The sequence below is a fragment of the Elgaria multicarinata genome, chromosome 5 (genome assembly GCF_023053635.1).
Source record: "Elgaria multicarinata webbii isolate HBS135686 ecotype San Diego chromosome 5, rElgMul1.1.pri, whole genome shotgun sequence".
NCBI classification, from domain to species: Eukaryota; Metazoa; Chordata; class Lepidosauria; order Squamata; family Anguidae; genus Elgaria; species Elgaria multicarinata.
In genome coordinates, this window is record NC_086175.1 from 132,096,967 (window position 1) to 132,124,853 (window position 27,887).

Genomic DNA, 27,887 nt, shown 5'->3' on the forward strand with positions numbered 1-27,887 from the left:
GCTCCAGCTTGTCTGCGTCCTTCTTGAATTGTGGAGCCCAGAACTGGACACAATACTCTAGATGAGGCCTAACCAGGGCCAAATAGAGAGGAACCAGGACCTCACGCGATTTGGAAGCTATACTTCTATTAATGCAGCCCAAAATAGCATTTGCCTTTCTTGCAGCCATATCGCACTGTTGGCTCATATCAAAACTAACCTGTACAAGATACATGATCGAGGGACTGGAGCAACTCCCTGATAGTGAAAGGTTATTATATTTGGGTGTTTAGTTTAGAGAGAAAAAATACAGGTGCATACAATTTTGCACGGTATGGAGAAAATAGATAGGGTGACGTATTTCTCCCCCTCTCTTAATACTTGAACCTGAGTCATCCTATGAAGATGAATGGTGGGAGATTCAAGACACACAAAAAGAAGTTCCCTAGGGAGGTTGTGGGCTCTCCCACACTAGAGGCCTTCAAGAGGCAGCTGGACAACCATCTGTCAGGGATGCTTTAGGATGGATTCCTGCATTGAGCAGCGGGTTGGACTCGATGGCCTTTAGGCCCCTTCCAACTCTGCTATTCTATGATTCTATGATTCTAAGTACTTCTTCCCACAGTCCATAGTTTAACTGTGGAATTCCTTTCTCATTTTCATTGCACTTATTTCTTAGAAACATGCACATCATTATGTAATATTTTGGTGCGATTACTTCCTGGTCCACCATTTCTTTCTGGCAGGAGGGCGTTTATATAATTAACTTTGGCCAATCTTTTTCGGCAGTGTATAATTCATGGCCAAATTTGAGGGCACAGGGATGTTTTAAAAACCCCAACCCTAGAAAGAGCCGGATCTTTTCTTTGCAACACCACTTCTCAAACTTGTGAAGGACTAACTCTTCAAACTTGCGAAGAAGTTACGAGAATTATTATTATTATTATTATTATTATTATTATTATTATTATTATTAATTTATATAGCACCATCAATGTACATGGTGCTGTACAGAGTAAAACAGTAAATAGCAAGACCCTGCCGCATAGGCTTACAATCAAATAAAATCATAGTAAAACAATAAGCAGGGGAAGAGAATGCAAACAGGTACAGGGTAGGGTAAGCAGGCACAGGGTAGGGTAAAACTAACAGTAGAAAGTAACAGTAGAAGTCTGCACAACATCAAGTTTTAAAAGCTTTAGGAAAAAGAAAAGTTTTTAGTTGAGCTTTAAAAGCTGCGGTTGAACTTGTAGTTCTCAAATGTTCTGGAAGAGCGTTCCAGGCGTAAGGAGCAGCAGACGAAAATGGACGAAGCCGAGCAAGGGAAGTAGAGGCCCTTGGGCAGGCGAGAAACATGGCATCAGAGGAGCGAAGAGCACGAGCGGGGCAATAGTGTGAGATGAGAGAGGAGAGATAGGAAGGAGCTAGACCGTGAAAAGCTTTGAAGGTTAACAGAGCAACTCTTAGCATGTGCAGAGAACAGGGCTTATTAGTTGAGCCAGGGCTCACCCCAAGAACCAAAAACCTGTTCGCAGTGCCAAAATGTTTTAAAAACATATTTTATAGACCCTTGGCTTCAGAGTTTCTTTTGATACAGGGTTCTAAGCATGTAATTCATAGCAAACGTGGGTCTCTGCTTACCTGGGACCCCTGTCTGCGCCATCATGCAGGAGCTGGATGAGGAGGGAATAACCTGTGGGCTGCACTGTCACGCTGCATGATGCATCATGAACCAATCAGCATTACTTGTTGGTCTCGGTGGGCAGAGCTCTGGAAGCAGATCTGAGAGGGGTAGTTTCCTCTCTGGGCTGCTTCCAGGGGATAAATGCAGGCCTCCTGTGCAGCGCTGGTTTGTACATCCTCCTTTTGTTCTAAGATAGTTCTGTGTGCATGTGGGAGTTGTAAACGTTCATTCTGTTCAGGCTTTTTACATTTTTCTCTGCTAATTGCTTTCCTAACAGGAAGCATCCTTACTACAAATCCCATCAGGATCTTGGTTTTATTCTGTGCTGCTTTTATTTATTTATTTATTTATTTTGTTTTAATATATGTACTGTATGTTGTTAATGTGTTAAGCACTGCCCAGAGAACTATGGTTATTAGGTGGTTTAAAAGTATAGTAAATAAATAAAATAAATTAGACTGTGTGTTTTCACCTGCCTCACCACCTGCCATCCATTAAACACTGTTGGCACCAGTAAATCGAAAGCATAAACAGGGAAGTAGGTAGTGGTCCCTAAAATCTACCTGCTTTCCACAGCTGCTTAACATTTTATTTCCATATATGAGGACTAGTTTAAACTTAGACCACTGCTGCAAAGAGCCCTCAGGGCAGAAAAGTCAGCATGAAATCTGCACTGAGAATAGTTGAAGAGGTACGCACACACACAAAAACTGGGTCAGTTTTTTAACTGCTTGTCATCCACTCAGAGAATATAAGTTATTGGGTGGATTACAAATGCACTAATAAATAAATGCTCACAACACAGACTATTATATACAGGTGCTTCCAGACAAGGCTTTTATTGGGCAATTGGCCAACTTCACACACAGATTTTTATGGGAGATCCAATTGACTTTTGGTCTTTCATTTGTAACCCTCCAGTGTTTTTCCACCACTGCTTCCATCCTTTTTCTTACTGGAGAAAAAAAAGTCTATTAAGGAGAGAAAGATGGAATAGCTATACGATGACTTTTGACTGGTAAAGCCATCTGTTTGGAAGCACCCTATATCTTTTCCAGCTCTTACACAAAGCCTTTATTACCAAAGCCCAGCGCAGGTAGAGAGGATGACCTGTGAGTCTAAGACGTCTTCTACATATCCACTGTAATAGCATTCGTCCTGCAAGGACCAAATACACATCATTAGATTAATTTGGCAAAAGATGTTTTTACCTTGCACACCTCTAGTTTCAGAATCTGCACAAATCCTAGTTGATGTTTGAAAGGTGTTTAGACAAAAAAAATCCTGTTAAATGGCTGCATAAAGAACAGTAAGCATCACTCTCTCTAATCGTGAACTCAGGTGATGAGTGCTGGAATAACAATGGCTGGGGATCACACCGAATGAAGGTACAAGCTCAGCGGCAATTTGTTCTTGGGGTTTTAAAAACAGTAGTTGTCATGACAGTGGTCACTCATGGTGACATCACACGGGGGGAATCATGTTTCCTTACCGTTGCTTCTCTGCCCCGCTTTTGTCTCTCATTACTTCCTCTTTCTGCCCAGAGGGGAAAGATGAAGGGCTTTGCTATACGGAGGTTTAGCCTGGTGCTTGCCCCGGGCTCGCCCCTGTGCGTCTAGATGACGCACAGGGGATCCCAGGGTCAGGCAGGGGTGAAACCTCCCTGGGCGCGGGGTAAATGAAACCCCTTTTAGCCCAGTTTTTCCCGCAGTCCAGGCCTCAGGTTGGGCTGAGGCCAGGATCGCGGGCGTGTGGACAGTTCCGCTGCTTTTCCTGGCTACCACATTTACACGCGACTAGCTGGGAAAAGCGGCGGACGGGCCGCAGTGCTCCCGCCGCCGCTGAGTCCCCTGGCCTGTGTTGGCCTCTGCCGCCGAGTCCCCTGGCCTCCGTTTCCCGCCCCCCCCCCATGTCCCCTGGCCTGCGATCCCGTCACCGCTGCGTCCCTGGCCTGTGATGCCCGGCGCTGCCATGTCCCCCAGCTGAGCATCACAGGCCGGTGACATGGCAGCGCCGGGCATCACAGGCCGGCAACATGGTAGCACCGGGCATCACAGGCCGGGGACATGGCGGCGGCAGGATCGCAGGCCAGGGGACATGGGGGTGGCGGGAAACGGAGGCTGGGGACATGGGGTGGGTGGGAAACAGAGGCTGGGGACATAGTGGGTGGGAAACGGGGGCTGGGGACATGGGGGTGGCGGGAAACGGAGGCTGGAAACATGGGGGTGGAAAACAGAGGACATCGGGAGATCGGGGGGGATTGGAGGCCAGGGGAGATCATAGGGAGAGGAAATCGGGGGAAGGGGGAGCAGGGGACCCTTTTTTTTTTTTAAAAAAAAAGCCAACCTTTTTCGGTGGTGCGCTCCTACGCACGCGGCCCCTTTAAACTAAAAAAAAAATGGTGGATGCGACAGGTCCTTCTAACAGCCCGGCGCGTCTTATATGTAGATAGGGGCGACGGCCTGCGCTACTTTTAGCGCGGGCTGGCCCCTCCTCCCACACGGATTCCCCAGTAGGTCTAGCAAGGCCCGAAGTAAACAAAGACCAGGGGCTGTTATTGTGCAGCTTTTCCTTCACAGCAGCAGATCGTGGCACGTTCCTTTTTTTTAAAAAAAGTTGGGAGTCTATTTTGCAACGGAAAAACTAGTGGGAGGCGTGCGAGAGGCGGACGTCGTCTAAAGGACGCACGCACATCTGTAAGCTTGCGTGCGCTACAACGCTCGTCTGATGGACCTCTCAGGGTACAAAGCTAATTCACAGTTCTCAAAACAGCAGAGAGCCTTAGGTATAAACAGGGATTGGAGGCAGGGGTAGGGGAGTTGGCCTAGCACCCGATGGAGCCGCACACATTTGCTTTTACCCTTACGTTTGCTTGTGTATAAAAAGACCGGCATGTTCATTAGCAATTGCAATGGTTTATTCGGTTAGTCCCCTGCCTAAGCAATCAGAAGTATAACAGAAGAACAAATCAGGCCCGGTTTCTATTTGCTTTTTGACTCAGTAAAGTCTGGTAAAGCCCTTCACTTTCCAATCTTCTTTGTTCAGCCACTTCTGCTAACAGTGAGTGCCTACAGCAGGGGTGGGCAACTTGTGACCCTATAACCCATCAGTCCTAACCAGAATAGCCACCGATTGGGGATGATGGCTGTATAGGCCAGCACTTCTGGAGGGCCACAAGTTGCCCACTGCTGGTCTACGGAAAAGGAGCCACTAAGAAACAAAAGAGAAGAATCTGTTTTTTTAGGAGGAACCCTGAAATGTTGCTAGGACACTGCCATTTTGTCCCCACACCTCCCTGTTGTCTCATAGGCCAGATCTACACCAAGCAGGATACAACACTATGAAAGCGGTATGAAAGTGGTCTGTGTCATGGGGCCTTGCTAGACCTACCTGGTAATCCGGCCTTCAGGCGTGGCGAGCCTGTGCTACAATTAGCAAGGGCCATCGCGCCTATCCAGATGTCAGACGCGACGGGGAAAGGAAAGCCCCGTCGCGTCCTCCATTTTTTTTAATAAGTTAAAGGGTCCATGTGCGCAGGAGCGCACCAACGAAAAGGTAGGTCTTATTTTTTAAAAAAACGGTTCCCCGCTCCCCCCAATGTCTGATGCCCCCTGCTCGCCCCCCGCTCGCCCGCTTGCCCCCTTGCTCGCCACCCACCCGTCCGCTCGCTCGCCCGTCCACCCCCCGCTCGCCCTGCCCACCCCCCGCTCGCCCTGTCCACCCCCGCTCGCCCTGTCCACTCCCCCGCTCGCTTGCCCGCTCGCCATGTCCAATGCCCCCTCAGCCCCCCCGTCTGTGATCTCCCCCCCACCCGATGGGCACAGCACTCCTATGGAGCACTGTGCCCTGTGCACGGCTTCTCCTGGCTACTCGCGAGTAAGCGAGCAGCTGGGAAAAGCCACGGAACTAGCTAGACCTTCTGCAGCCCCAGGCTCAGCCCGGGGCTTCAGAAAAACCGGCCCACAAGCGGATCTGGTTATCCCAGGTCAAGGGAGGACTTAGCCCCGCCTGACCCTGGGATCCCCTGTGCGTCATCTGCACGCACAGCAGGGAGCCTGGGCCTCGTACTGGGCTAAACCCTCGTCTAGGAAGGCCCATGGGCCCCAACAGTTTTCAGTGCACTTCAATACCGCTATAAAGCAATAGTGTGGCTCCTGCCTCTTACAGTGGTGGCCAAAATTGTGGACACTTTTTGAAATTTTCATGTTTCGCAATTTTGCAACTTTGCACGCTTAGAGAAAATGTTCTGTTTCACGAAATTCAAATGTTTATATAGCAACTGAAAGAGAGTTTAATGCTGAATTCAATACAAAAAACAGAATGCAAATATCTGCAGTACAAAAAAAAAGTTATGCTTACTTTAGTCTTAAAAACAAACACAGGTGTGATTGAGTGAAGAAGCGGATTGGAATTGCAAACCCTACTGGCCAATCACAGTCCTTGTTCTGGGGACCGATCACATGGCAGTAGCTGCGATACATCATGTTTCAAGTTGGGGAAAGTCAGTTTTGCTGTTTGTTCTGTAACTGAAGCGCAATGGGAGATGGTGTGAATATTTGAAGTACTTCTCAAATTAAACGTGTATGTCGGTACATCATAAACAGAGCCATGGCATCAAAGAAAAGAGTTGATTGGACACCCAGGAAAAGAAGCAGGATTGTTGTATTACGTGAATCGGGTCTTTCCATTGATATATAAACATTGGAATTTTGTGAAACAGAACATTTTCTATAAGCATGCAAAGTTGCAAAACATGAAAATTTCAAAAAGTGTCCACAAGTTTGGCCACCACTGTATACACTGCTTTCATACTGCTGATATAGTGCTATATCCTGCTTGGTGTAGATCCCCGTGAGGTCTGTAACTGTCCAGCTAGCACAGGCTGGCAACTCAAGATATCACTTCCGGATGGCATAAGCCTGCGGGGATCATTTAAAGCTCCATTACACTCTCTACTCCAGGGATAGGCAATGTGCACTAGTTCACCCCCAACGTCTTTCTTGGGCAGGATCTACACTACTGCTTTAAAGCGCTTTATAACAGTTTTGACAACTGTTGGAGCCCAGGACACACTGCATATACAGGGCCTTGCTAGACCTACCTTTGAATCCGGCCTTCAGGCACGGCGAGCCTGTGCTACAATTAGCACAGGCCGTTGCGCCTATCCAGACGTCAGACGTGACAGGGAAAGGAAAGCCCTGTCGCGTCCTCCATTTTTTAAAAAAAAGTTAAAGGGGCCATGTGCGCAGGAGCGCACGAACAAAAAAAGTCTTTTTTTAAAAAAAATAAAGGATTCCCTGCTCCCCCTGCCCTCTCTTGCCCCCCCGCTGACCCGCTTGCTCGCCTCCCCTCGCCCGCTCGCTCAACCCCCCCTCGCCCGTCCGCTCACTTGACCCCCCCACTTGCCTGTCCGCTCGCTCGACCCCCACTCGCCTGCTCACCCCCCTCGCTCGCTCGCCCGTCCACTCACCACCCCTGCTCGCCATGTCTGATGCCCCCTCCACCACCACCCCGGCTGCGATCTCCCCACCCTGGCTCCGAATTCCCCCCCCCATCTCTCCTGCCGGGTCTGCTCCTTCCCCTCTGGCCCCCAACACTCCCCCCTGCGATTCCCTCATCCCCAGCCAGATGGGCACAGCGCTCCTATGGAGCACTGTGCCCAGTGCTTGGCTTCTCCCGGCTACTCGCGAGTAAGCGAGCAGCCAGGAAAAGCCGCGGGACCAGCTAGACTTTCCACAGCCCCGGTTCAGCCCAGGGCTGCGGAAAAACCGGGCCACAAGCAGATCCAGTTATCCTGGGTCAAGGGAGGGTTTAGCCCAGTCTGAGCCCGGGATCCCCTGTGCATCATCTGCACACACAGCAGGGAGCCCGGGCCTCGCACCAGGCTAAACCCTTGTCTAGGAAGGCCCACAGTTTTCAAAACATTTTCAAAGTGCTTTAAAGCACTTTAAAGGCAGTAGTGTAGATCCCCCTCATGCCTGCCAAAGTGCAAAACGCCTTCCCACTTTTGTTTTGTACTCAGCATTTGGGGCAGGTTACTCATCCTTTGTGATTAGCCATGCCTTGCATAGCAACTGGTTTTGGGTGAAGTCCAGGACCATTTCTCAGCTGAAAAGGTTGCCTAACCCTGCTCTATTTACATAGTAGAGAGCTGCTCCAGCCATTCATGCCTCAGGTGATAAAACTGCTGGTTGGGCCTAGACATGAGAAGGCCCAGAAAAACCCTGGAAAATTAGGGGGGGGTATTTTTCCCGGGGATCATTTTTACGTTTTCCCCCAAAATTGGAAACAGAACAGCTTTGGATTTTGAAATATTTTCTTTGAGAATTTAAAACAAAGTATTTATATATTCTTACCCAGCTTTTAAGCCTCGTGTGGCGCAGAGCAGTAAAGCAGCAGTTTCTGCAGCTGAAACTCTCCCCACGGCCTGAGTTCGATCCCAGCGGAAGCTGGTTTCAGGCAGCCAGCTCAGGTCGACTCAGCCTTCCATCCTCCCGAGGTCGGTAAAATGAGTACCCAGTTAGCTGGGGGAAAGGCAATCACGGCCGGGGAAGGCAACGGCAAACCACCCCGCTATAAGGCCTGCCAAGAAAACGTCAGCGAAAGCTGGCATCCCTCCAAGAGTCAGTAATGACTCAGTGCTTGCACGAGAGGTTCCTTTCCTACCCAGCTTTTACTCCCCGGAAAATGATTTCTAAAAACTTTTATAGAAAGACTAGAGATGTAAAACGTATGGAAACAATGAAGTCACGGGGGAAATGTTTTTAATCCTCTCTGTAAGATTCCTAGCATAGTTACTTCTTTCATTCCTTATTAAAATTATTGATCTAAAGTTTATTTTACTGGTAGGCGTTTATGCTCAGTTTCCCAACATGTGAGTAGAGTCTCCCTTGTGCATTCTTGGAAGTAAATGTGCATTCTTGACAGTTTGGGTTTTGTTATATAGAGTCATGCGTTTCTGCTGCTGTAGCAATCATTTGATATAGTTCTAGTCTATTCAGACAATAATTACAAATTCACTGAGCTTAATTTTAAAGGTTTTAAATGATGTTATGAGCAAACTAAGTCATACATAAAATAACTTTAGGAACAGAAAGTCTGCTTTATGTTCCTATAGCAGCCCTCCCCAACCTGGTGCCCTCCAGATGTTTTGGACTACAGTACCCAGTATTCCTGACCGTTGGCCATGCCGCCTGAGGCTGATGGGAGCTGAAGTCCAAAATATTGAGCAGGGGGTTGGACTCGATGGCCTTATAGGCCCCTTCCAACTCTATGATTCTATATCTGGAGAGAAGGAGGTTTAGGAAGTCTTTCTTAAAGTAACAAAGAATTGCTTATTTTTCAATTTTTCCAAAATTTCTGGGTGTTTTCCAGAACGGGGAAGCACTTTTTTCCCCATGGCCTCAACATTTCCAGAAATTTTACATTTTAGGGCCTAGACAAAAACAAACAAACAAACAAAAAACCACCTGAGTTTTATAAAAGTCTTGTAAGTCACAACGTCAATAACCAAAATTATTATTTTTCATATGCCCATTTTTAATAAACACGTTTATAAATAAAATTTACCTGAATATATGGATAATCTGCAATCAGATCTCCCTTCAGATTATAAGTATAGACAGGCATATTTGTAGTAATAAATGAACTGAAAGTTTAAAAAAAAAAAATTCAGTGCCAGGCACAGTCCTACTTGCAACTTTTGATGTATATTAAGAGTTACCTGTTATCCGTTCTGGAATGGCTAACATCCATAAAATATGGGTTAGAAAACTACTTTGGTGCAACAGTTCTACATATGTATAGCGCCAATTAATTGCATTTCCACACAATGATCCCTTGTTAACTTTACCACACCCAGACCTCATTGTCGTCATCACTGTCAGAATTCAGATTTAGACCTGGCTTATTGCTCTGTAAAATGATTGTGCTGCATGAACAAATTAAACACCAACTTTATACACTCAATAGTTTTGCATACCTGGAATCCACACTGGATTGGTGCACTAACTATGATTTTCTAAAGGGGTTTGTGTACTACAGTACACTTCATCAGAGGCATGACGTGTTATCCTGAGTTAAAGTCTGTTGCTAACATCAGTCCTTAGCTAGACCAGCAATTATCCTGGGCTGATTCCCGGGATCGCCCCTGTGTGTCCAGATGATAAAGCCCTATACTTTGGGCCCGGTTTTTCCTGCGGTCCCGAGACCATGAGCGTGTGGCCCATTTCCGCGGCTTTTCCCGGCTGTGCCCATCAGGGCTATTTATTTATTTATTTATTTATTGCATTTCTATACCACCCAATAGCCAGAGCTCTCTGGACGGTTCACAAAAATTAAAAGCATTCAAAGTATAAAACAACAGTATAAAACCATAATTTAAAATACCATATAAAAGCTCAACCAGATAAAAACAGCAGCAATGCAAAATTACAAATTTAAAACACCAAGTTAAAATTTATTTATAGACTGTTAAAATGCTGGGAGAATAAAAAGGTCTTCAGCTGGCGTCTAAAAGCATATAACGTAGGTGCCAAGCGAACCTCCTTAGGAAGCTCATTCCACAGCCGGGGTGCCACAGCAGAGAAGGCCCTCCTCCTTCTAGGGTGGGGGGAGCGGGGAAATATATATATATATTTTAAAAAATCCCTACCTTTAGTCGCTCCAGCGCTCGTGCGCAACCGGCCCTTTAAAAAAAAATTTAAAATGGCGGGCGCGACACCTCTCTTCTTGAGGCCATCGCACCTTAAGTGTAAACGAGGGCGCGATCTCGCATTATTCACAATGCGAGGTCTCCCCTCCTCTCCCCTGGATTTTCAGGTAGGTCTAGCGAAGGCCTCAGAGAATTTAGAACGTTTAGAACTTCTCTGGAACATGACGAGTACAAGAAAGAAGTCATCCACACCAAGCAGGGTAGTGCACTATGAAAGCAGTATTTAAGAGGCAGAAGCCACACTACTGCTTTATGGCGGTATTGAAGTGCACTGACAACTGTTGGGGCCCATTGACACATACCATATACCACTTTCGTAGTGCTATATCCTGCTTGGTATGGGTCCTGCCTCTTATATACCACTTTCATACAACTATATCCTGCTTGGTGTAGATCTGGCCAAAGGGTTGGGTGACACCAGCATGTTCATGGCACTGCACCACAAATCCCAAGATGAACCCTCCCAGGGCTTTCATGTTCATAATGTCAAATAGCACCAGGGGTTGTAGAACTCTGCAGGTCACCATTGTCATGTTCCACAACATTCCTACCTGGAGCAGCACAGAACGATGAGCCCTCCTTTCTCTTCTTAGGGCTTTTCATCCCACTATTCTTCCCAGGGCTTCTGCTTCTGGATTCGTTGCAGGATTAAGTTCTGTCCTTTACATGCGCTCTCCTCAACACCGCCCCCCCCACTCCCCCCTTTATCTGTGACTTCTAATGTTTAATCAAACATCATCAACTAGTGGCTGTAGTTATAGTGGCATTTCCTCTTTGCACAGGACAAATGCAAACAGATTAAAATCAGATCTTTTTGTTATCACACTATTTTCGTTTCAAATTAAGATTGCTGACATCATGTAAAGGGCCTGCAAACTTCTGCTGATGACATCCTGTAAAGGACCCACAAACCTCTCTGAGGGCCTTACTAGACCTGCCGGCTTACGCCGGCAGGGAGGCGGGGCCGAGGCACGCTAACGTTAGCGCGCCTCCCCCGGGCTTCCAGACGGCGGAGACGCAGGGAGGACGCAAGCCCTGCGTCGTCCGCCATTTTTTGTTTTTGTTTAAAGGGGCCGCGTGTGGCCCGAAGACGGCGGACAAGGTAAGTTTTTTTTAAACTTTTTTAAAAAAAACGGGGGGGGGGGGGGCGAAGGATGGCAGGGTGGGTGGCACGGGGGAGGGTGGGTGAGATCGCGCCGCGCGCCGCCCGAGCAAGCAGCCGAGCGGCGCTTGTCCGGCGGGCAATTCCTGGCATTTGCCAGGCATTGCCCGGGCAAGCGCTGCTCGGCTGCTTGCTCGGGCGGCGCGCGGCGCAATCTCACCCGCCCTCCCCTGTGCTACCCACCCTGCCATCCTTCACCCTCCCCTCTCTTCCCCCCCCCCGCTGATGGGCACAGCGCTCCTATGAGTGCTGTGACAGGCAGGTCCGCGGCTTTTCGCGGCTCCTCACGAGTAAGCGAGGAGCCACGAAAAGCCCCGGAAGTCGCTAGATGTTCCCCAGGAGGCCGGAGCTGGGGGAAAAGCGCGCCATAAGCGCATTGGCTTATGGCGCGTTGGAGGAGGCCTCAGCGCGGCCTGCCTCCGGATTCCCCTGCGCGTCATCTGGACGCACAGCAGGGAAACCGGGTCAGAAGGCGCGCTAAGGCCTCGTCTAGTAAGGCCCTGAGTAACCGATCTCAATCGCAGGATAAAAGCCCCATGTGGAAAAGCCCTTTTTCTCAATTTAAATATTAATAAAAGTCTCGTGTCCTTCCACACGTGTAGTGGAAGCTTCTTGGGATAGAGCATGGGTTCTCAACAAGGGGGGAGTTGGGACCACTATTCAGCAAAGTATGATGTCCTGTAGATTATGTCTTCCTACACGTTATTAAAAACATCCCAGAAAAGTGTCATGTCATCTGCAAAAGCCAGGCCTTTGCTCTCTTTTCCCTCCCTCCCTCGCAATCCTAGAAGTTTCAAGCTTCCCATTTAAAAGGGCAACGCAAAGCACGGGAGCTGAGAATGTAAAAGAGGCCATGCTTTGCGTTGCCCCTTTAAATGGGACTAATGTAGAAAAAAAATAAAAGATTTTCAATATTATATGCATATTATTTGGAATGCACCTTTTGAGTTAGACCATCTTGGGAAGGGGGGGAAATATATTCTGAACAATGGTGAAAGGGGGGAATGGAGCAAAAAAGGTTGAGAACCACTGAGGTATTACTGGCTATAAAGTCCTGTGTAAATGTATTTAGCTATATTTTAAAAAAAATATCAGGAGAAGAACAGAAGACTTACTTACCTCTGTTTAAGGTGAATGATTCTATAATGATCTTCTATTTTAATTTTATAAGACAAATCTCCCTAAAGTTAGATGGGGGGGGGAATACAGAACCATTCATTAATACTTCCTCATTTGTGTCCACTTGAGAACAGCTATTCTCTCTTAATTAGGGTGACCATATGAAAAGGAGGACAGGGCTCCTGTATCTTTAACAGTTTATTTATTTATTTATTTAGAATATTTGTATACCGCTCCCCATTGAAAAATTTCGGAGCAGTGTACAAGGTAAAATGAAAATAAAAACAGAATAAAACAGTTAAAACAAAATTTAAAAAGAAGCAAAACAAACAAACAAACAAACAAACAAAATCAGGAGCTATACTAGAGTGACCAGATTTAAAAGAGGGCAGGGCACCTGCAGCTTTAACTGTGGCGATGAAGAGGGAATTCCACCAGGTTCTCCATATATACAAATGACACCTGCTGAAATTCCCTTTTCAATACAGAGATACAGGAGCCCTGTCCTCCTTTTCATATGGTCACCCTATCTTAATACATCATGTGTTCATATATGGGGAGTGGGCGTGGGGATAGAGATTGTTGGCCCGTGTAATGTAGGACTCAAAAAGCTTAATTGTCTTTAAAGTGTATTAGACCGATCCATGGAGGCTAGTTCTATCAACGGCTACTAGCCCTGATAGGTAAGTGGAACTTCGTTGTCTACTCCTCCTCTTAGTACCGCATGCTGAGGGCAAGCAATAGGCAAAAATCCATTATCTTCATGATGTACTTATGAATTTCCCAGAAAAACTTGTGGCTGATCAGTTGGGAACAGAATGCTGGACATTTGGTCTGATTCAACAGAGCACCTCTTGTGGCCTCAAAACTAGCGCTTAAATGTTGATGGGAAAATCAAATATTGATTAATATTTTGCTTTTAGTATATACAGAGGAAGACTGAGTTCATTTCAGTGCTAGGCAGAGAACCTGAGTCCAGCTTACTGCAGGAGTTCCTCCTGCCCGAGGGCTCAACCCGCCACCCCCATCACAAAGTTTCCACAAGATTATCAGTAGTTGGTTTCCAATTACTGCCAGAAGATTCAGCGGGTATTCACATAATAGCATTTACAGCTGAAGTTAATCTGAAAACTATGGTATTTGTGTGGTTGGAATTGGGGACAAATTCATAATTAAATCCCAATAATGGTACTTTGTGCAGGGATTTGGGCTGTCTCCTTGGCCACTGCTACCTGACTAGGATGAGGAAAGTCTAGGTATGAATTTCATAGAATCATGGAGTTGAAAAGGGCCACTTAGGGCATCAAATGCAACCCCCTATTCAGTGCAGGAATCTAGTTTAAAGCACTCCTGGCAGATGGCTGTCTAGCCTTTGTTTGAAGACCTCCAGCAACAGAGAGTCCACCACCTCCCTAGGCACTTGGTTCCATTATCTGGCTGCTCTGACAGTATGGAGAAGTTTTTTTCCTGATGTTCTACTGAAATCTGCCTTCCTCTAAATTAAGCCCATAATTTAGTGTCCTACAGTCTTGGATGAGGTTGCAGCCATCTTCTGAGCAACAACGCTTTAGGTACTTGAAAAGTGCCATCTTATCCCCCCCTTCAGTCTTCTCTTCCTAAGGCTAAACATACCCAGTTCCTTCAATCTTTCCTCACAGGACTTAGTTTCTAGTTCCCTGATCATCTTTATTGCCCTTCTCACGGTATTCAAGGTGATGTCTGGTCAGCGAAGAGTAGATCAGAGTGGAATTATTGCTCCTCATGATTTTGAAATTACGTTAAAATTGCATTTGCCTTTTTTGCAGTCACACCACACTGCTGACTCAGAGCCTTCCTAGACGGGGCTTTGGCGCGGTGCAAGCCCCGGGCTCAACCCTGTATCTCGGGCTCAGGCAGGGGTGAACCCTCCCTGGGCCCAGGGTAACCGGCACCGCCTCAGGCCCAGTTTTCAGCCCGAGAACACAGGTGTGTAGCCAGGTCTGCCTCTTTTCCCAGCTACTGGATTTACTCCCGAGTGGAATAAATCCTGTGGAGCGCTGCGGCCATCAGGGACACGGGGGAGCGGGAAACGGAGGCCGGGGAGATCGGGGGGGGGGGAATTGCGGCCCAGGGGACATCGGGTGGAATTGCGGGCGGGGGACATTGGGTGGGGGATTGGACATTGGGGGCGGGGGGGATCGGACATCATGGGGGGGGCGGGGGATCGGACATCGTGGGTGGGGGACGGGCGGGGGAAGGAGAACCTGGGCGGGTGGGGAGATCGCAGATGGGGTTGGAAGGAGAATTAAAAACAACAAAACAACCCCTACTTACTTTTCCTGGCTCCTGCGCTGCTGCTGCCACTTTAAAAATATAAAAACGGCGGCCGCGACAGCTCTCCTCCAGAGCTCGTCGCGGCTCACGTGTGAATAAGGGCGAGATCTCGCGTTATTCATAACGCGAGGTCTCCCCTCCTCTCCCCCGGATTTTCTACCCGGTCTAGCAAGGCCCTCATATTCAGCTTGTGATCAGACCAAGGGCTCATCTCATCCAGCACTGCGTTCACACTGTGTCCAACCAGCTGCTTGTGGGAAATTCACAAGTAGGACCCGATGGCCACAATACCACCCTCCAGCCTCAGGGTTTCCTAAAGTCCCCACTGCTCTTGCTAAAACAGAAGTGTGTTTTTGTCGTCCTCAATACGTTTGGGCCAATTATATCACACTGGAGATGAACCGCTTCAGAGAGATGGGTGTGGGAAATAGTCACGCAGTCATCCAACAATTATAATTAAAACCATAATATTCTACAAGGGACTCCAGCAGAACACACAGCAACGAACGAAACAAAGCACATTTTCAGTTATCCTCATTCCTGTTTGTAGCATCTCAGCCATTATGGCAGCCTTCCTCAACCTGGGGCGCTCCAGATGTGTTGGACTGCATCTCCCAGAATGCCCCAGCCAGCTGGCTGGGGCATTCTGGGAGTTGTAGTCCAACACATCTGGAGCGCCCCAGGTTGAGGAAGGCTGCATTATGGACTTGCTTCTGATCCCAAGTTTGTATTTAGGAACATGAGGGGGCACACAGGAGCTGTGGGTGGCGAGGGTGGAGGACATTCAGTAAGTACAGGGACAAGAAAGATTAATCGTATACAATTTAAGTCATGTCTTAAATGCTGTACTAAAGGAAAATTACTTCGCTGTGATAAGTAGCTTTCGATTCCAGTTTCTTTGGCACTATTACTTCTGAGTAAAGGTATCTTGATGGAGATGCTATACCTACAAAGAAATATAATGAAGAGTGAAACCAAGATTTGCAATATGCAAAACACCATTTTCATGCATATCCACACACACACCCCACACACCCCACACCCGAGTTGTATTCAGCCATACACAACTCTCCCAGGTTGCAAAAGAGAGATTTATGCCAACCTTAAGTAAAAAAACCCTGGGCTGCGTATGCAACACTCAAGACACATCAGATTTTGAACCTTCACACAAATACAGCCCCAAATTGCCAATACCCACTACCATATGGATACCCCAAGGATTTAGGGGATCCCCTTCATCTCTCTCCTTTTACACACCAGGGCTGAGGAGGAGGAGGAGGAAGAGCAGCTCCCCCGGCCACGCCTCAGAGCGTGGCATCCCTGGCACGTGGGAGGAAAACGGAGACAAGGCCCCCAGCGGCTTCCCCTGAGCTGTTTGGCCCCGCCCCTTCTTCTTCTTCTTCCGCCTCCTGCTGCCAGAACCAACTGCCATTTAGTTCTGAGCCCCGCCCCTGTCAGCATTCCAAGAACTCCACTGCCGCTAAATATTTATTTATTTATTTTATTTATTTATTACATTTCTATACCGCCCAATAGCCGGAGCTCTCTGGGCGGTTCACAAAAATTAAAAAATAAAATAAAATAAAATAAAATAAAATAAATAGCCTAGGCCCCTAAGGAATGAAAACCAGACCCTTTCCCCCCCCACCTGACCCGAACCATTCAAACTGTTTGCTGAATAGGAAGTTTAAAAAACAAACAGGTTCAATATCCAGAAGGGATGTTAGCGTGACCCTATGGAAGGGAGGACAGGGCTCCTGTATCTTTAACAGCATGACCCTATGGAAACAGGGCTCCTGTATCTTTAACAGCATGACCCTATGGAAACAGGGCTCCTGTATCTTTAACAGCATGACCCTATGGAAACAGGGCTCCTGTATCTTTAACAGCATGACCCTATGGAAACAGGGCTCCTGTATCTTTAACAGCATGACCCTATGGAAACAGGGCTCCTGTATCTTTAACAGTTAGTGTGACCTAGTGTGAAAAGGAGGACAGGACTCCTGTATCTTTAACAGTTGCACAGAAAAGGGGAATTTCAGCAGGTGTCCTTTGTATGCAAATGTTCCTTACCTTTCACTCCTCCCTTGGTCAGGAACAGAAGAGCACTAATCCTTGGAAGTTTCTGAGGCAAGTTAATATTCTCAGTTTTTTTCCAATATAAGTTTTTATACTTATTTTATTTATTTATTTATTTATTTATTTATTTATTTATTTATTACATTTATATACCGCCCCACAGCTGAAGCTCTCTGGGCGGTTTACAACAATTAAAAATAGTAAACATTAAAAGTATACAAAATTTAAAAACCATCAAAACATAAAAAACAGTATAAAAACAACAGTATCCATTTAAAAACAACAATTCTGGGCTCCATTAAAAACAAACTTAACGTTGTTAAATGCTGTTAAAATGCCTGGGAGAAGAGGAAAGTCTTGACCTGGCGCCGAAAAGATAACAATGTTGGCGCCAGGCGAGCTTCATCGGGGAGATCATTCCACAGTCGGGGGGCCACCACTGAGAAGGCCCTCTCCCTTGTTGCCATCCTCCGAGCTTCCCTCGGAGCACACACTCGGAGGAGGACCTTAGATGTTGAGCACAGTGTACGGGTAGGTTCATGTCGGGAGAGGCGTTCCATCAGGTATTGCGGTCTCAAGCCATGTATACTTTGATAATAGAAATGATATTGAATTTTATAAACCACTTCTTACAGTTGATGTTTGAAAATATTAAGAAATTAGACTATTCACTACTATACAAGAAAAACACAACTCCCACCTAAAGCTTCATCCGTCGTACCTGTTTCCCTCGGATTATCCCCATAGCGCTAAGGTTTTGTGGTTGTGGTTGTTTTTGCTACCGGGCGGCAGCGATCCTTTTCATACTAGGAAGTAAGTTTAAGGGGGGAAATGTAAAAAATAATTAAAAATCAACAGATGACCCAATTCAATTCAAATTTGGTATGCTTAAAGCTCTCCCTAATATCTATTACTGTTCCAATTTTGGTGTCTTCAGCTTTAAAGCTGTGATGAAGGGGAAATTTCACCAGGTTCCCCATATATACAAATGACACCTGCTGAAATTCCCTTTTCAATACAACTCTTAAAGATACAGGAGCCCTGTCCTCCTTTTCATAGGGTCACCCTACTTTGGGCCAATCACTGACTCTCAGCCTAACCTGCCTCACAGGGTTGTTGTGAGGATAAAAATGGAGAGGGGGGGAAAGGTGGGCTATAGATGTAATAAACAAACAAATAAGTTTTCCATTTAAGATAAATCAAAGGCACAGGAGTGCTACGGGAAGATAAGGGTGTCGTCTCTTTTCCTGAAGACATCAGGAGACTCTTTCTCTCCCTTGGGCTTGAGGCCCCACCTGCTCTATTTTATTATTATTTTATTTTAAATTATTTTTAGGCCACCTACAAAGCCAGGGCCCTCTCAAGGTGGCATCTCTAGGCCCGTCCACGAGGAAGCAATGGCTGGGCATCCCTCCTGCTGGCATGGCCGTCGCCCTTGGCAACCAGCCTACTGTGGGCAAGAGTGCGTAAGGCCTGTGGGGTGAGGCAGGAGGCCTGGTGTGACTTCTTTCCTCTTCAGCCTTTTCCCCTGAAGGGCCTGACTCAGAGCTGGTTCAGACATCATAATTCTGAAAGAAAAAGAACCTTGAGTCTCTACCAGAAAAAGCCCTCAATGTTTCCCCTCCCCCTGGGGTGTTCCTTCATATGCCATCGCACCTGTGGTGGTATTTCTGGCTGGGATCCCCTCATGGCAGCTCCCCAGGGGCAGGGGAGCTTGCCATCCTCACTAACAGGTGATTTTAAAGAAAAATGGTTGACTTTCCCCTCAACATTCATGAATAATAGCCTTTTCTTTACAAAAAAGGTTTTGGCTAGGGTGACCCTATGAAAAGGAGGACCGGGCTCCTGCATCTTTAACAGTTGCATAGAAAAGGGAATTTCAGCAGGGCCGGATCTACACTATTGCTTTAAAGCGCTTCATAACAGTTTTATTGCGCTTTAAAGCAGTTAAAGCGCTTTATAAGTGTTATAAAGCGCTTTAAAGCAGTAGTGTAGATCCGGCCTAGGTGTCATTTGTATATATGGAGAACCTGGTGAAATTCCCTCTTCATCGCCACAGTTAAAGCTGCAGGAGCTATACTAGAGTGACCAGATTTAAAAGAGGGCAGGGCACCTGCAGCTTTAACTGTTCTGATGAGAAGGAAATTTCCCCAGGTTCTCCATATATACAAATGACACCTGCTGAAATTCCCTTTTCAATACATCTGTTAAAGATACAGGAGCCCTGTCCTCCTTTTCATATGGTCACCCTAGTTTTGGCCTCTTAGGCTGAGCACGTCAAAGTTTCTTTCCATTAGGGTGACCATATATAAAAGGTAGGGTGACCATATTTTGGAAACCAAAAAGGAGGACAACATGGTCAGAGTGTCCAGCACCAAGGGGCATCAATGGATGAACGGATCTGTTTAAAATTTAGTATAGCTAAAGCCCTACCTAAAAGCTATCATGGTGCTAAATTTCATCTCTTTATCTTTAAAAATGACAGTTTTAAAAATAATTTTAAAACCTCAAATTTTAATAAATTCCTTAAAAAATCAATGGATGAACAGATGTGTTTCAAATTTGGTATGGCTAAAGCCCCACCCAAGAGCTACCGTCTTGCCAAGTTTCATATCTTTATCTTTAAAAATGATGGAGTTATAAGCATTTTTGTTAATTTCTATTGAAGTAGAGTTGCCCTTTGGCTGGGAAAGGTGGGAAAAATCTGGATTTCCCCTCCTCCCTCCCAGATTTGTTACCAGAAGTCTGGACAAATCTGGGTTTTTCTTGTCATATGGTTACCCTAGAAAAAGGAGGACTGGGCTCCTATATGGTCAGCTCTACTAGAGTGACCAGATACAAAAGAAGCCAGGGCTCCTGCAGCTTTAATGGTTGTGATGATGAGGGAATAAAAATGCATACAAATGACACCTGCTGAAATTCCCTTTTCTATACAACTGTTAAAATTACAGGAGCCCAGTCCTCCTTTCCATATGGTCACCCTATTTCCATACAGAGGAGAAAGAGGAGGGTGAGGGCTTTTTTTCCCTTAAAAAAACAAAACAAAACACAAGGCAAAAATGCCAATGCCCCTGGGTATGTGAAGAGTGCCGTTCTCTTATAAAAGTGCATGCTCTCTGGAGGCTATGCTGGTATGCTGTGAAATGTCATATCCTGTACACACCCCTACCTAGCTGCCTAGGATGATGGTGGGCTCACAGGCACTCTTTTGCAGGAGGTGTAGCCTGGGATGACAGACAGTGACCTCATTGAAAGGGGAGGCTTAGTTTCCACACACGGACATTTGGTTGAGCTGATGAAAAATGTCCCCTCAGGTGCACACTCTCTCCAAATGCACCCTGCAAAATGGCGCTAACATTGCACAGGGTAGGAACAGGGAATAACAGGGAACATCCACTCACAGAATCTCTGAACTGTAAGTCCAAGCCCCTTCAAGTAAAAGCTCTGAACACCCCCATTCTTGAAAGCCTGGGGTGCTGTTACTGTACCCTTGTGCATTTTTCATTCATTTTAGCGGAGACTGATTAGGAGAATTTCCCGGTTGATTGTACCCAAGATCTTTGAATTTTGGAAATCCCTAGTAAATTTTAAATTCTAGAATTTGAGTTGGAATTTTCCTGCCTGGATTCATTATATATATATTTAAAATGTGTGTTGGTTTTTGTGGATTTCCTGTTGGTTGATTGCTGCTGTTTAGGCCACCTGAACATTTTTAATTCTATGAAGACACCATCTTTCATCACACATACAACCTGTCTTTATATATCATACACCTTAAAGTGATTAACAAAGAAACTCGGAAAGAAGATTGTGCTGACTATTTGCCATCGTTTTCTTTATTTCTTTCCCTCTGCTCAGGGCGAGCAAATATGTTGAATGGCAAAAGTAGGACCCACTCCTGAAATCGGGGTCAGCTTTTGTAGAGGCATTCCATCTTTTCACCATTCAAATACATTGATCCAAGCCATCCGGTGTCAGAATTCTCCCCTCATCGGTGGACTGCAGCAATTCAGTTGTGTGCCCTGAGGAAGGATTATGCCGTTAATATCTGAAATGAGAAAAAGAGCTTATGGACACTTGCCACAAGGACGTGCCTCAACTTTCGAAGTGTAGTGACAACACCTGAGGAGACACAGCTACTGGTAGGTAACAAAGCTTTGATCCGTCAGGAACATTGGAAGGAAGTGAGGGGCCTTTCTTATGCTTTATTTATTTATTACATTTTTTATACTCTCCAATAACCGAAGTTCTCTGGGCAGTTCACAACAATGAAAACCATACAAGACAATAAAATATCATAAAATACCATATAAGAGTTTAAAACTACAATATAAAAATGAAAATAAGTAATAGAAGCTAGCAACAGTGCAAAAATTTAAAATACAATACCAGATAAAAACAAACTGAAAAACTAAAAGTTCTGGGTGAATAAAAAGCCAAAACAAGCACAATGTAGGTGCCAGGCGAACATCTCTGGAAAGTTCATTCCACAACTGGGGTGCCACAGCAGAAAAGGCCCTCTTCCTAGTAACCATCTACCTCGCTTCCTTTGGCAGGGGCTCCTATAGAAGAACTACTGAAGCTGATCTTAGGGTCTGGGAAGGTGTATATGGGAGGAGACAATCCTTTAGGTTGCTTGGCCCTAAGCCGTTTAGGGTTCTGAATGTTAGCACCCACTTTGAATCAGGCTTGGAATTGGACTGACAGCCAGTGCCGATGAACGAGTACAGGCATAATACGATCACATTGGCGAGGCCCTGTTCATAGTTTCACTCCCGTATTTTGGACTAGTTGAAGATCCAAGGGCACCCCCAAACTACACATCAATCCTTTAGGAGGAGTGCAACCCCCTTCAGAACAGGATGAACATCACTCAGCTGGGTGCTCATCCAGTCCATTACTGCACTCAGACACTGGTTCAGAATGCCCACTGCCTTACCTGGATTTGATGAAAAGGAGAGATAGAGCTGGGTTGCATCTGCATGTTTGTTGAAAACAAACAAATATTGTTGTAGATCACAAGCTGAATATGAGCCAACAGTGTGATGTGGCTGCAAGAAAGGCAAATGCTGTTTTGGGCTGCATTAATAGAAGTATAGCTTCGAAATCACGTGAGGTACTGGTTCCTCTCTATTCGGCCCTGGTTAGGCCTCATCTTGAGTATTGTGTCGAGTTCTGGGCTCCACAATTCAAGAAGGACGCAGACAAGCTGGAGCGTGTTCAGAGGAGGGCAACCAGGATGATCAGGGGTCTGGAAACAAAGCCCTATGAAGAGAGGCTGAAAGAACTGGGCATGTTTAGCCTGGAGAAGAGAAGATTGAGGGGAGACATGATAGCACTCTTCAAATACTTAAAAAGTATTTAAGAGGAGGGCCAGGATCTCTTCTTGATCCTCCCAGAGTGCAGGACACGGAATAACGGGCTCAAGTTACAGGAAGCCAGTTTCTGGCTAGACATCAGGAAAAACTTCCTGACTGTTAGAGCAGTACGACAATGGAACCAGTGACCTAGGGAGGTTGTGGGCTCTCCCACCCTAGAGGCCTTCAAGAGGCAGCTGGACAACCTTCTGTCAGGGATGCTTTAGGGTGGATTCCTGCATTGAGCAGGGGGTTGGACTTGATGGCCATATATGCTCCTTCCAACTCTACTATTCTATGATTCTATGAAACGCAAGAAGCATATGAACCCTAAAAGGTGTTATTGAAAAATTACACAAAAATGAGTACAGTTGAGTCACAAATAGACATAAGGAAAGTACCTCGATAGAATTAGAAATATATCATGGAATGAGGAATTTGCAAAATCCCTTAATTTCCAAACATTGAGGGCAACATGAGCAGTGTCCACACTTATAGTGCTCTCTATTACTGTGTACAGATAACATCAGAATGGACTAATCTATCTGCTAAATTTCGAGTTCTGTGAAATCCCACTATCAGAGGTATAAAACATCCCGATGTATCCTTCACAATGTGCCAGTGTTTATTATGAATAGCACTGCTATGAAATACAGTGAATTGTTACGAACAACACACATCACATTCATACTTTGTGACATATGCAAAAATAAAAACATAAGAATGAACAAACAAAAAGACATTTTAATACTGTAGTTAACAAACCCAACTGATGTAAGTTTCAAACGGCATTATGTACACAAAATACTATTCACTTCTTCAGAGATAGCCTCATAGTTGATGATCTCCAATCCAATTAGTTACACTTGGGCCATACCTAGACCAAAGGTTTATCCCTGGATCATCCAGGGGTCAAACCTGTTCATCTAGGTGACACACAGGGGATCCAGTACTCAGGCAGGGAAGAACCCTGGATGATTCCAGGATAAACCTTAGGGCCATAGCTAGACCTAAGGTTTATCCCTGGATCGTCCAGGGGTCAAATCTGTTCACCTAGGTTCCACACAGGGGATCCAGTGCTCAGGCAGGGGCGAACCCTGGATGATCCCAGGATAAACCTTAGGCCTAGCTGTGGCCTGAGTCTAGCTATGGCCTTAGTTGCAAGTAAAACTTAAGCAAACACATCATTTATGAAGTTCCTGTGTTAATTGATTCCCTTTTCTACCATTGCGGATTTTTTTTGAGAATGACCATTTTTTTCACAGCCCTTTTGATTTCCGTATTTCTCAGAGTATAAATAACAGGATTGACTAAAGGGGTTAAAATAGCAAAAACCACATTGTTCATAACATGGACATCGATGGGCATGTCAGCTCTGTAGGAGAAATACGACATGGCAATGGAGGAATAATATGTGCTAACCACAATCAGATGGGAGGAACAGGTTGAAAAGGCCTTCTTGCGCCCTTCTTTAGAGTTCATTCGCAAGACGGAGATAATGATGTGGACGTAGGAAATGGAGACAAGCAAAAGGGGAATAAAGGAGACAGCCATAGCGATTGTAAACCCCAGAAAATTCTGGAAGTCGGTGTAGGAATTTTGACAAGCTGCTTGGACAACAGCCAAGTGATCACAAAAGCAATGGTAAACTTTCGGGGTTCTGCTGAAGTCCAGCTGAGATGCCTGGACAACAGCTGGGATCGGGATCAATAGTGCAGAAAACCAGGCACTTGCTGCCAGCTGGATATTAGTTCTCTTTGTCATTCTGGCCGTATAACGCAAGGGGTTGCAGATGGCCTCATAGCGGTCATAAGACATGATGACTAGGAGGAAAGTTTCTGTCACCACCAGCCCATGGAAGCAATACATCTGCAGGAAGCACCCCTGGGCAGAGATAAATTTAGAATTGACTAAAAACATGGCCAACATTTTGGGAATGGTTGTGGTGGTGAGCAGAATGTCTAAGATGGAGAGGTTAGTCAGGAAAAAATACATCGGTTTGTGGAGTTTTGGATCTATAAAAACAGCCATGATGACGGTCAAGTTACTGGCAAGGATTAGCAGGTAAAATACCAAAAAGACAAAAAAAAGAGGGAACTGGTGGTGATCTTGAAGATTGGGAAAACCAACGACAAAGAAGTATTGAACAGAACCACCAGTGAAATTGCAGTTTTCCATCATTTGAATGCGCAAGGTATCTAGAAAAGAAAGGAGGCCATAGATGTAGAATGTCAGCTGACCCACCAAAGGACATGGTTGAGTTTTTCATGAACTTTTCATAATTTGGACTACAATAGGTAGGGATTGGATAAATCCAAACCTTTCGGGGCCCGAAGGATTCCCACAGCGCCCCCGACCTGGTTTGCCTTTGCAAGCTAAGCCGGGTTTTGTTTCCTGAAATTTGGGAATTTTATGTTTAGTTTTGGTAAATCTGAATATCTGCAAATTACACCAGTAATTCGAGGAAACAGGTATTTAATGGAGTGGGGTGGAGACCCTAGATTTCCCTCTCTCTTGACAACCAACAGGGAAAGAGGGAGGTATGCATGGCAACAGCGGCGGCACCATGCACAACCCTCCCTCCCTGTCGCCGCCTCCATCACTACCACACAACACACCTTCTCTTCCTGCCTATGCCAACTCCAACACGAAGAGCCCACCGCCTTTCCTTTCCGTGCGTGGGGGCTCATTGGGTTGGGGGCCTCAGGGAGAGAGGGTAGCTTGACCACAAGTCATGGCAGGGAGGGTGGTAAGAAAAAAAATCCATGAGCTGGCTGGCTCAATGTAACCGAGCTGCTGAAAGATTGTCAAACTCCCCCCGCCCTCTGTAAACAGATTCCTGTGACATCTTTAAATATAGGTGACATAAACCATAGTCCTAAAGGAAGGAAAGGAACCTCTCGTGCAAGCACTGAGTCATTGCTGACTCTTGGAGGGACGCCAGCTTTCGCTGACGTTCTCTTGGCAGGCCTTATAGCGGGGTGGTTTGCCCTTGCCTTCCCTGGCCATTATTACCTTTTCCCCAGCTAACTGGGTCCTCATTTTACCGACCTCGGGAGGATGGAAGGCTGAGTCGACCCGAGCCGGCTGCCTGAAACCAGCTTCCGCTGGGATCGAACTCAGGCCGTGGGGAGAGTTTCAGCTGCAGAAACTGCTGCTTTACCGCTCTGCGCCACACGAAGCCTAAAGTCCTAAAGGAGCCTACTTTTTTGTGAACCGCCCAGAGAGCTCCGGCTATTGGGCGGTATAGAAATGTAATAAATAAATAAATAAATAAATAAATACTTTAATAGTTTCTTTTTGGCGGGTTGCGTGTGTCGTTTTTTTCCCCATACTTTCTTGTGTTTTTCATACTCCTCCTTTTGGTCCTGAAGAATCCCTGAGAAAGTTTACAAACAAATTCTAAAAGTAGATTACCTGGCTATATTAATGTGCACAGGGCACATGTGCTCCTGTACAGTGGTATATACCATACAAAGAGAATCTTGGTTCAACCATAGATACACTCACATCAAGGTGGCTGGTTTTTTGGGTTGTTGTTTTTTTGCTGGTGCTGGTGCTGGTGAGACAATGGGCATAGCTAGACCTAAGGTTTATCCCTGGGTCGTCCAGGGGTCAAACCTGTTCACCTAGGTGACACACAGGGCATCCAGTGCTCAGGCAGGGGCGAACCCTGGATGATCCCAGGATAAGCCTTAGGTCTAGCTGTGGCCAATGAGCTGAAGGACTAAGGGTAGTGAAAGCTGTGTCAAACTGTGTTCATCCAGTGCTCCAGTACAACATTTAAAAAATATGAAAGGAATAACGGACAAATCCCGAAACACTGGCTGGTTTGATAAAGAATGCAGAAACACGAAAAAAGAATTAATGGGGTTAAGCAGAAAGGTCAGAAAGGCAAACTCGAATACGCTTTTAAAAACTCTGATAGGGAAAGGATTGGCATACAAAGCCTTACTGAGAAGGAAAAAGTCAGTGTATATCAGCCGTAAGTGGGAAGAGCTCGCCCAGGCAGTAAAACAGAAGGATGATGGCAAATTTTGGGAAACAGTGCATGAGGGCCTACGTGCCTCCAAACCATATTTGGATATGCAAATCCCGGCGATAAAATGGCAACAGCATTTTGAGAATATCTTCGCTAGCTATGATATCCGTGAATCAACCGAGGAGGGACTAACCATCTCCGACCTCCCATCTTGGCCCATCGTGACAGCTAATGAGGTCAGCCGTATATTGGGCAAGCTGGCAGTAGATAAAGCACCAGGAGAAGATATGCTTCCCCCGGAACTTTTTAAATATAATATCAACTGGTGGGCCCCAATCCTGGCAAATCTCTTTTCAAACATCAACCAGACAGGAAATATCCCTGCCGGATGGCAGTCAAGTATTATAGTTCCTTTATATAAAAAAGGTGGAAAAACCCAACCCCAAAAGCTACAGGCCCATAAGTTTATTGGATATTGTTTCAAAAGTATATGGCAGATTCTTATTGGATAAACTTCAAGCGTGGGCGAATGAAAATGACATCCTGGCGGAGGAACAGGCCGGTTTCCTCCAAGGTAAGAGCACTATCGACCAATCACTTGACCCACAAATATCGGAGTCAACCTGGAGGAAGCCTGTACGTGGCCTTTGTGGACTTCACTTCCGCCTTTGACCTTGTTGATAGAGATCGCCTCTGGGACAAACTTTCACGGTCAAGCATAGACAGACGACTCCTGTTTTTGCTGCAAAAACTGCACTCACAAACGGACTCCATCTGGGACCCTCTCTGACAAAATTATCATCAGAAGAGGAGTCAGGCAGGGCTGTCTACTCGCCCCTTTTTTGTTCAACTATTATGTGAACAATCTGGTGTCCGAGCTAACAGCTCTGGACTGTTTTCCTCCCTCTATTGGCCCCAAGAAGGTCCAGGCGCTCCTTTACGCAGATGATATGGCCCTTTTATCTATTACTCAGGTCGGCCTGAGGAGACTGTTGAATAGTTTAGGCACGATCTGTAAAAAGGAAAAATTAGTAATCAATTATTCTAAAACCAAGGTGGTAGTCTTCTCTAGGAGAAATTGTGTGCACAGATGGCTTTTGGATGGCTGGCCGATAGAACAATGCACGAGTTTTAAATATCTGGGAATATACTTCTCCTATAATGGGGGTTTACTTCCAAGAAGACGTTTACTTCTTGGGAGGAGAGCAATGACAAATCTTGATAAAATATTAAGAGCAGAGACACCACACTGACAACAAAGGTCCGCTTAGTTAAAGCAATGGTATTCCCCGGAGTAACCTATGGCTGCGAGAGCTGGACCATAAGGAAAGCTGAGCGAAGGAAGATAGATGCTTTTGAACTGTGGCGTTGGAGGAAAATTCTGAGAGTGCTGTGGACTGCAAGAAGATCCAACCAGTCCGTACTCCAGGAAATAAAGCCAGACTGCTCACTTGAGGGAATGGTATTAAAAGCAAAACTGAAGTACTTTGGCCACATAA

General features: G+C 45.9%; 2 protein-coding genes across 2 annotated transcripts in view; both read right to left on the minus strand.

The window, feature by feature from the left end:
* Positions 1-3,669, minus strand: part of LOC134399665 (disintegrin and metalloproteinase domain-containing protein 20-like) — a 72,190-nt gene extending 68,521 nt beyond the window's left edge. The window contains exons 1-2 of the mRNA XM_063127747.1: positions 3,589-3,669; positions 2,745-2,821 (exon numbers count right to left, since the gene is read on the minus strand). Coding sequence (XP_062983817.1) covers positions 2,745-2,821; positions 3,589-3,669 — 158 coding nt within the window. The remainder of the gene's footprint in view (positions 1-2,744; positions 2,822-3,588) is intronic.
* Positions 3,670-23,627: 19,958 nt separating this feature from the next.
* On the minus strand, positions 23,628-24,584 carry LOC134399666 (olfactory receptor 2AT4). Its single transcript, XM_063127748.1, has one exon. The coding sequence runs from the start codon at positions 24,582-24,584 to the stop codon at positions 23,628-23,630; it is 957 nt and encodes a 318-aa protein (XP_062983818.1).
* Between the last annotated feature and the right edge of the window lie 3,303 nt (positions 24,585-27,887).

What these genes read in the sequence shown, in the direction of transcription:
- LOC134399666 (XM_063127748.1), bottom strand. Translation starts at nt 24,584, where the DNA reads ATGGAAAACTGCAATTTCACTGGTGGTTCTGTTCAATACTTCTTTGTC.